This window comes from Octopus bimaculoides, chromosome 8, assembly GCF_001194135.2.
Source record: "Octopus bimaculoides isolate UCB-OBI-ISO-001 chromosome 8, ASM119413v2, whole genome shotgun sequence".
Classification (NCBI taxonomy): domain Eukaryota; kingdom Metazoa; phylum Mollusca; class Cephalopoda; order Octopoda; family Octopodidae; genus Octopus; species Octopus bimaculoides.
This window is the reverse complement of record NC_068988.1, coordinates 90,868,610-90,879,027: the sequence shown is the minus strand read 5'-3', so window position 1 is coordinate 90,879,027 and position 10,418 is coordinate 90,868,610. Positions and strand designations below refer to the sequence as shown.

General features: G+C 37.1%; 1 protein-coding gene across 2 annotated transcripts in view; it reads right to left on the bottom strand.

Moving 5' to 3' along the window:
- Positions 1–5,595, bottom strand: part of LOC106883235 (UDP-N-acetylglucosamine transferase subunit ALG14 homolog) — a 28,631-nt gene extending 23,036 nt beyond the window's left edge. Inside the window, exon 1 of one of the 2 annotated variants that reach the window (XM_014934166.2) lies at positions 5,308–5,595. In XM_014934166.2, the coding sequence (XP_014789652.1) occupies positions 5,308–5,485 (178 nt within the window). In that variant the 5' untranslated portion in view covers positions 5,486–5,595. The remainder of the gene's footprint in view (positions 1–5,307) is intronic. The other variant, XM_014934165.2, reaches the window with a different exon arrangement.
- Between the last annotated feature and the right edge of the window lie 4,823 nt (positions 5,596–10,418).

The following is a 10,418-nucleotide window of genomic DNA, read 5'->3' as shown; positions in this document are numbered from 1 at the left end:
TTAAGTGGCAATATACTTCACTTTATCGTGCAGTTACTGTTAATACTTCATTTAGAGAATTAACATTGCTTTCAAATTTATCAGAATATCGGACTGAAGATTTGGAATAGAGAAATTTTCATTCTCTTAACCATGAAACGATCGTATCCGATTAACTAAAGACTTATTTTGTTTATGCTTTTCCCTTCGGTTTTTTGTTCTATGTGTGCCATAAATATCGCCATCCGATTAGAGAAAAATTTGTAGTTTAGAATCAGTAGTTCTTTGACTGCTATTTCTAAATTTTCAGTATGTTGGAGAAGCAACTCAATGCTAATCCCTGTATATATATATATATATATATTTGTCATCTTGTTTGTTATTAACACAACATTTCGGCTGATATACCCTCCAGCCTTCATCAGGTGTCTTGGAGAAATTTCAAACCTGGGTTCTCATTCCTAAGGTATTTTTCGATGTTGTTGTTGTTATTATTATCATTATTATTATTATTATTATTATCATTATTATTATTATCATTATTATTATTATCATTATTATTATTATTATTCAGGTCACTGCCTGGAATCAACCTCGGAATCTTGGGGTTAGTAGCCCATGCTCTTAACCACTATGCCATATGCCCGTGGGCATATATATATAAGAGAAGCTTCTTTCAGTTTCTAACTACCAAATACACTCAGAAGATTTTGGTCAACCAGAAGCCAAAGAAGACACTAGCCCAAGGCACCATACAGAGTGACTGAACCTACAATCACATGGTTGTGAAGCAAGCTTCTTAGCTACACAGCCACACCGGATCTTTTTTAAAACGGGAGCCACATTTTTCATTAACGAAACACTTTGAAACTTGGAACACTGGTAGAATGTGTCATATAAAACATCTTTTTCTCTTAGTCTTCTTAAAAAAAAAAGAAATCCCTAAGTTATTCCATGTTAAAGTTGTCGTATTTCTGTAATTTCAACCAATCACTGACGTCCATTCAGCCGATATACATTAAGTGCCGACTACATAAACAAACGATTCTGAAACAATTCTATCGGTGATAGGGTTAGGGTTAGGGTAAAACAGCAAATTTAAAAAGAAAAAAGCAAATAAAACGAAGAAAAAAAAAAGAAAATGAAAAAAGCAAATAAAACGAAGCTATGGCTTAATCAGCCAAAGGAGTAAATGTAAACAACTGAATACTTGTCAGTGATTGGTTGAAATTATCGAAATAAGACAATTTTTTACATGAAATAAATTCAAATACAAAAATATTTTTCTGTTCTATAACACAAAATAGATAAGTATACGAAGTTTGAAAGTCTTTCCGTACCAAAAACACTACGTAAAACATAAATGAAAACTGTGGCCCCCGTTTTAAAAAAGATCCGCCACACCTGCACCTACAATCAGATCATTCACACCCACAATTATATCACCTTGGTAACAGAAGCTGTCAGCTACAGCTAATAAGCACCTGAAGAGTTCACAGATTTGAGTACCCTTAGCCACTAACTACCCTGAATATCTATCATATAAGCCCTGCTTTTCCATCAGCCTCCCAGAGGAACCCGTTTTCACTGTTATATTAAGCTCCTACATACTGAGTATATATATTTCTTAGACTGAGGATGTGTGGTGTAGCACGGTTAGGAAAATGTGTGCAATGCGGTTTGACGGTGTAGCATAGCTGCTAAGACGTATGAGGTGTGGTATGGTGCGGAAGTGAGGTCGTATGCGATGTAACAACGAGCACAGCCCTAATCAAAAAGACCTATGTTTACATCATGGCCAGCTCCCAGTTTTGTATATCAGAGATGAACTTGTTGAATGTGTCCTTTTGGTTTATTTTTTTTTAAGATGATAAAGTATTATATAAGGGAGATTTGACCACTATTTGACCAGAAGCTTCCCAGTCTGCATGGTTAAATAATGTGGACATATGTGGTGTGTTGTACAATAATGAAGATGTTGTGGGGAGGGCATTGTCACAGTGAGGTGGGGTGTAGTGTGACATAGTATGGTAGCGAATGCTGTGTAGGCAAGTGAAAGTATGTTATGGAGTACACTGTGGCAGTGAAGGTATGTTAGAATAGAGTAGTTGTGAGTGGAACAGGTTCAGTTAACCCTTTCGTATTCAGATTACTTTCAAATGTAATGCTTACACATTCACATGGTCTTTTTATTAATCAGGTCTTATCTCAAAGCTCTGATATTTTCATAATATGACTGTTCATTATTAGAATGACATTGTAGGGTGGGTGTGAGAGGCTGGATCTGGCCAGTTTCAACATGAAACAGGTAGGATATTGGGGCAAGATGAACTTTGGCAACTTTTATAAGTTAATAACCTGGTTCTCATAGCTTAAAAGTTTCAAAGCCATAGCATGATCAAGAGTACAGAAACCTAAAATTCAATGAGACAAAGATGAAAGAGTTAGTTACTAAGAGGGAGTACAAAATAGTCTTAATGAACACTTAACTGTATACCAGATTCCCACTTGTCTTTACTTTTATATAATGTGTCAGAGGTGTACTTGCCGAGCAAGGTACTTGATTTGAGTCCGTGCATTAAGACTAAAGCAATTTCAGCATGGAAGATATACTATTAGCCATTCAAAAACACACAGAGACTGTTAACTTCACTTAAACATCTATTATTTATTTTGTGTCAAAATTTTCGTCGAACGATCTGCGACCTGGTCACTGAAGTGATTGTTGCGTCGAAAATTAAGCGAACCTAACAGTTTTGCATGTTTTTGAACGGCTAATAATGTGCCCCCACATTGTGATTGTTTTAGTATAATGTTTGTACAGCTTCTTTCGCTCGCCGGTTTGACCATACAACTTACCTTGACATTCATAGTAAACTATATCACCATATGTCCTCACAACTACAATCCACACAATATGACAACATACACACATTCCACATACCAAGTCTTCACTATCGTACTATAACCCACATACCATGTATCCACTACCACACACGTCCTACCTGTGAACCCACTCAACATATCTTCGCAGTCACTCGACACGTTCTAATTCACACAACGCAGTCCTTAGTAATACAAAATAGCGGCGGGGTTTTGGAAAAGCTGTCCCTCGAAGTACCATATTACCATACCTCATAAGAAAGGAAAAGGGTATCATTTTTTATTCCTACGTTTTTTAGTACAGCTGAGATTCATACAACGAAAAATTTTTTTTCACCAAAAAAAGTCCAATTTTTAACATATTTACTCTCCAATTCCGTACCCAACAAATAAATATAACATAATGTACATACCAACGCATAAAACGTGCCCTATTTTACAAGTATATTTTGTAGATAAAAACCAAACTCAGTATGTTTTATCATGCGCTTATTGAAAGCTATCAGGGATGTGTGATTCAGAGCACGTAAATACTATGTTGTGACTGTATACTTGAACAATATAGTGTGAAATATACTATGAAGTATAAATAAATTACATTATGAGAGTACCAGATTTCAACTTTAACTTCTTTCAGATCAACTGTATAGTTATTTATATTTTGGTCAAGAGACTTGCCATACAAGATGTCAAACTCGTATTTCTGGCTGTGATGTTTTGTGTAACCACGATCGGCCACCAACCAAGTTGGTACACCACTGCTACGGTTTTGTTGTTATCCACTCGTTGTAGATTATCTGATAGGATGATAAAAAATTTATATTCCTTCATCTTTCTAAGAGAATTTCTTATTTAAATAATCAAAAGAAAAGTGGGGGGAGGTGGGACCTTAAAAGTAATAGTCATTGAGTAAAGCAAGACACATAATCAGTTGTGGGTTATATATGCTGGAGAAGGAAATATAATGAGATGATGTGACCTCTCATAATTATAGACGTATTGCACGTAATTTTTCATAAGTTTGTGCAAATAATGTAATTTGGACAGTTTTCAATATTCTATTATTAGCAACAATTATTGCACCTAGAAGACTTGCTCATCCGGCTCCCGCGTCTACAGCGCTCAGTTTCCCATCCGTAATACGACCGCTTTAAACGTAGGGCAAATTCTGGACACTTAAAAATTTGTTTTAATGCAAGTAATATGTGCCGGTAAATACGGTGCATATACAGTTAATTATTCTGAATTATTAATGTCTAAATTATGGAAAAACGAAAGATATTAACTAATGTAGGCTCCAGATTGGAAGAGTACTCTAGCCACCAGCAAACAACCAACAGTTCTATGAGCCCAAATTAATTTGCAGCTTATAGAAAATCCCTAGATACATTTATATCTTTAAAATATAAGGTGGTGGTCAGGGATGAACCGTCTAAAACTGATACACGGGCTCCACAACTCAACAATTTGTTGCTGACCAGCACAAGAGGGGTGGATTTGTTGACAGGCTCAGTAGCTTTTGCCGCTGCGTCATTCGTAGAGCATATCCGAGGGCGGTAGATGCGGGCGCGCATGTGTCTGTGAAATCATTCCTTCCGGGAAAAGATGAAAAGTGCAGCTTTCGTAGGGCCCTCTGTGTGTTCACCTTAAACTGGTGCAGGTTATTATCAACTGGATGAAAAAGGGGCAGACAGATCTGTGTGGAAGCTGCAGTCTAAGGGATAAAATTCAAACAGGAAAACAAGTGATATTACGTGGTTAGACGGGCGGATCGGAATAGAGTCCCCAAGTGATATAGAGCTAATTAATTAGAAGGAATTCGTGAAGTAGCAGTATAAGAAACAGACTGGTTTGCCACTTTTATCGGGAATGTTTATGTTTGTAGCAGTAGTACTGTCCTATATGTGAAAGCATTACTCCAACGCGAATTTTAAATCAACTTTGTAGAAGGTAACTATTTCTGGCCCCGATAAAAATTCTAGTTTCTGCGATGTAATGTTAGCAATGATGCTGTTGCTTCGGATCAGTCTTGACAAGGCAAACCTATGATCAAAGGCGTTCCAGTTGTGATCATCCTGTCTTTTCTATATCTGGGACTTCATTATTTAATGTGTACTTTCTTCTTTAAAAAACAGCAGTGTGTTGTTTTGTAGAACATTGACTGTTATGTTTAGCAGATCATGCAAACACGAAATGCTCCATCGTGGGCTGACAATGACAACTGAGTTCATTGAGAGATTGTGATGCCAAACATTTGTAAAGTTTGCAAGGACTTACATTGTGAGTTTTTTTTTATAACTAAGTACATTGCCGTGCTGTAGAAATATATACATTCATACGTGTACACACAAACACATACATACAAATACCTAATTTTAAAATACACAGCAACAGTTACATCAATTCATAAAACACATCAGGGAAATTCAAAACAGATGTACTGACCTGAACCTAGGACAGCGAGTGTCGAAACAGGGGTGCAGCGCTTGTTGCGTCCGTTCGTTTTAGAAAAGCCTCTGGTCACACGATATAAAATGCATAATAACAACCAAACAGGCAAAAGTCCTAAGAAGGTGGCCAGCACCGAATATAACAGACGTATCAAGTGCCATGTGAGATACATTGTGATCGAGACTTATCACTTACAACACAATCAGCACAGACTTCACCATCATCCATTATGTACACCCGACGAACTCATTTTTAGCAGATGTCGTAAAAAAAAAAACTGACACGACTAAACTAGTGTTGAGTTATCTGCTCTTACTCTTTACATCAATGCAAAGCAGAAAGAAGGTGGGAAAAGGTTAATACAGACTATTTACGCAAACATTTCATGTACCTTAGGAAGTACATTTTGTTAATAAAAACATAAAACGGAATTTATGTGGTTGTGCGGTGAAGATGCTTGTTTCGGGTTCAGTCCCACTGCATGCCTACTTAAATTTCAGCTGTGGTATTTGCCTGGTACTTTATTTTATTAACCCCCAAAAGGATGAAAGGTGAGATTTGAACTCAAGGATAATAAAAGATTAACAAAAGATAGGCTCTCTGGGCATAACTGGGAACACAGTTGCCTGACAACTGTTAGATACATTTGTTGAAAACAGGGAGAATATATAGTCATCAGCATTGAATATATATGACCTTTAATGTTCATGTTATGGTTGGATGCCTTTTCTGTTTCAAACTCTGACCAGTTTTCAAATATTTTTCAGCTAAGAGGTTATGATTTATACAAATATAAAAAAAAATATATATATATATATATACACGCGCACGCACACGCACACACACACACACATACACACATACACACACATAAGTAAGTGCATAAATTCAAAACAATGTGGAAAAAATAGTACTTAAATACCAAAGGTGGAGTAATGTGCTTTTTTATTCAAGCTGAAAAATCTTAAACTGTTCCTTAGAGTTTCATGTTACAGTTTGTCAGACAGTTATGATTACAATTGTCTGACAAATGGTAACTTGAAATTCTGAATAACAGTTTCTGAAGATTTTTCTGCTTGAATAAAAAGTGTGTGTGTGAGATCATCATTGTTTAATGTCCATCTTTCATGCATGCATGAGTAGAACAGTTGACAGGAGCAGGCCAGGTAGAAAAACTACCCTAGGCTGCTGTGTCTGTTTTGGCAGGGATTTTACGGCTGGATGCCCTTCCTAACACCAACCACTCTGCAGAGTGGACTCGGTGCTTTTTATGTGGCACTAGCATAGATGTGGTTAGTTTTGACATGATTTTTACAGCTGATCCAGCAGTTTGATACCTCTGTAGTTGTTTCTATCTTAGGCATCACCTTTACCCTTAAACGGCTGACTATATAACACTGCTATACCAGTCTTTGGAGATGACACCTTTCTGACACCTTTCTGAATAACCTGTTTAACCATGTGAGTGACTAGGCTGTGTCCCACACCATCTAATATTTTAATCGTCATAGCAGTGATACCCGATGGTCCAGGGGCTTTCACAGTCTTCATTTTCTTAATTGCCTTATCTATTGTACTGCTATCCACTCTGATAGCTGGTCCCTCAATATTTAAAAAACTCTCCTTCTACCAATCATTATATTTTACAATCTTTAATAGTGACACTTCCATGCATCTTTCTTCTCTGAGTCACTAAGTGCAAGCATACCATTATCCATTTGCACACATTTCTCACCTACCACATCTCTATTCTCTCTGATACACTGCTTTGCAATCCTGAACGCGTCATGCCTCTGATCCTCATGCTGCATAATATCAGCAAACTTCTTACCTTCTGCTATTCCTTTCGCCATGCAAACCTGTCACCCAGGCTCCCTGATATAATGCTTTGCTGCCACCATTTTTTCCAGTCCTTCAAAGCCTATTTCTTTGCTTCTATAGCACTATCCACCTCCTTGTTCCACACCAAGTCACTCTGGCCTGCATCAACCATGGATTTGGTCAGCGGCACCCAGTAAATTGTCCTGCAGGAATTTCCAGTTGTCCTCTAAGTTATATGTCCCTTCCTCCTCCTCCTCCTCTCTATCATCAGAAGCCTCCAGCAGAATGTATCTAAATTGTTGTTGATTTGCTGGGTCTTTGAGCTCCCATAATCTTCTTTTCCAACATGGTTTATGTCTTTGAGTCTCCCTAGCCTTAATTCTGAAGTCACTAACTAGTAGCTTATGTTGGGGTGTAGACACTTCACCTGGGAAAGACTTTGCATTTGTGAGCATCTGCTTGTCCCCTTGTCTGGTGAGAAGGTAATCAACCTGGCTTATATTCCTACCAGACTGATAAGTAATTTGGTGTCTAGCTTTCTAAAGTTAGTTTTGCAGACCATAAGATCATTTGCATCACAGAACTCAAATAGCCTTATACCTTCCTCATTCCTGGTACCAAAGCCATAACCACCATGCACACCATGGAATTCATGGGAATGCTGCCCAATATGTCCATTAAAGTCACCAGCCACAATAACAAAGTCTCTGTCATTTGTCATTGGGGTAGTTTGCAAAAGGACCTCATAGAATCAGTCCTTCTGATCATCGACTAACCCAGCCTGTGGAGCATAGGCAGAGATAAATGTAATTGTTAATCTATCTATAAGTCTCAACTTAATAACCCTTTTGCACACTCTGACTACCTCAGTTACATTATCTACCCACTTTTCTGCTAAGAGTATGCCTACACCACCCACTCCATCACTCCTGCCTACCCAAAAGAATTTAAACCTCTGCTTCTTACCCACAAGGAATCTAGTACAGGCTCCTTTCCATCTCACTTCTTGCACACCACAAACATCAACATGACAACGCTCCATCATTTTGACAATCTCAACAGATCTCCCCTTTAGTGTGGCAACGTTGATGTTTGCAGCCCTCAAATTGTATACTGGGGGGGGGGAGAACGGGAAGGTAGTCGCTAAAGGGCTTTTGTTCATGTTTGAAAAGATCTGTGTAAACGTTTTCCTGGTAATGTAGTGTACATTGTGAATTTGATTCAATGAAGTAAAATTTTTCTCTCCTTCTCATACAGCATTAGATTAAGGGCCAGTAAAGAGAAGGGATAAGAAAGGCATAAAGTAGCCTTATGTGTCTATATACATATATACCTTACCACAGAATGTATTCAGTTCACTGAAGTACAATTTCCTAACTCCCTACAGCTTAAGACTAAGACCCAGTAAAGAAAGGGGTAACAAGAGCATGAAAGTAATCATATATATCCACTTATACATACCCAGTATTAACCTTAGATGCTAATACACACATATATTGTATATGTCTACACTCTCTGAGTGGTTGGCGTTAGGAAGGGCATCCAGCTGTAGAAACTCTGCCAAATTAGATTGGAGCCTGGTGTTGCCATCCGGTTTCACCAGTCCTCAGTCAGATCGTCCAACCCATGCTAGCATGGAAAGCGGACATTAAACGATGATGATGATGATGATGATATAAACACCACACAACATGATATGAATCTTACATAGTCATACATACAGAAACACATATACACACATACCCATACATCCACACACACACACACATATATATATATATATATATATCCATATACCCACACACACACACACACACATATGAACATGTAGTCCACATAATCAAACATATAGACATAAATATACCCACATACTCATATATACATACACACATATGAACATGCAGTTCACACAGAAGTAGACATAGAATTAAATATATACATATATACCCATAATCATATACATATATACTCATAAACATATACATCCACACTAAAATATATACATAATGAGGTTCACATAAGTACATACAGACACTTATACGGTAAGCTGACAGGCACACACACTCAAAAAATGGATACAGAGAGGGGAAACCTCTACACAGAGACCAGTACGATTTCCTAGGAAGAGACATGTACATTTATAATTAAACAGTGAGGGAGGGGTGGGAGGGCAGACGGGCATAATATTTTTGCAAGATGGACTCCATTTATAATGTACATTAAGATTCAAAACTTTTACTATAATTATTATTATCAATACACTCTAATCTACATAATATTATAGATTAACGTTTCAAGCTATATATTATCATATAAACGTAGGAGTGTATGAAAAACCATACTGTCCTATTCTAACATAAAACATAGGAGAATTCATGCTAAACTAGTCTGCATAATACATATGGAAAAATGGCTGGTAAGGATAAAACCTATTTATTTGTATTTCAGGTCCCTCATTCAACCTCTCAAGAGTTAGTGCACTGAAAAACACATCCAGTGCATTCTCTATAATGGTTGATGATAGGAGGGACATCCAACCTTAGAAACGAAGTCAAATGACACATGTATCTGTCTAAGGAGGCCGTAACTCCCAATAGAAGATGACTCAGACCATGTTGATCCATGTAACCCATACCAGCATGGAAAGTGGAAAAGCAGAAATGAAAATGAGGATGATGATATATTTACATCATATTCACATCACATCAGGCTGAACAAATTGAGAAAATATGCAAGTACAGTAACATTGACAATAAAGTGCGTGTGTATAGTGAGATAGATACATATTTGCATATATACGAACATAGATAGATTCATACAAACACAGATAGATAGATAGATAGATAGATAAATAGATAGATTCATACAAACACAGATAGTTAGATAGATTCATACAAACACAGATAGTTAGATAGATAGATAGATAGATAGACAGAGGATGCACACACACACACACACTAGTTCTATTTTATTTTCTACATGCCTCAGAACAGTAAATTCAACCAACCCAAATGGTATGATAATTAAATATCGTTAAACAGCATGTGTTCACTTCCCAAAATTTTCAGAAGTACAACAATTCCTACTGAGGAAAGTAGGAGTTGAGTATGTTATAGAAGTGGTGTCTTGCATATCTTCTTGGATTAAAGTTCTTTTGTATCCATGCATAGTATGAATGGAAGATGTTGAGATAGCAGGAAAAGGAAACCAAGATACTTAGTGTATGATGAAATGGAATATGGAAAAAATGAAAGAGAACTAGTATGTCTCTATGTATGTATATA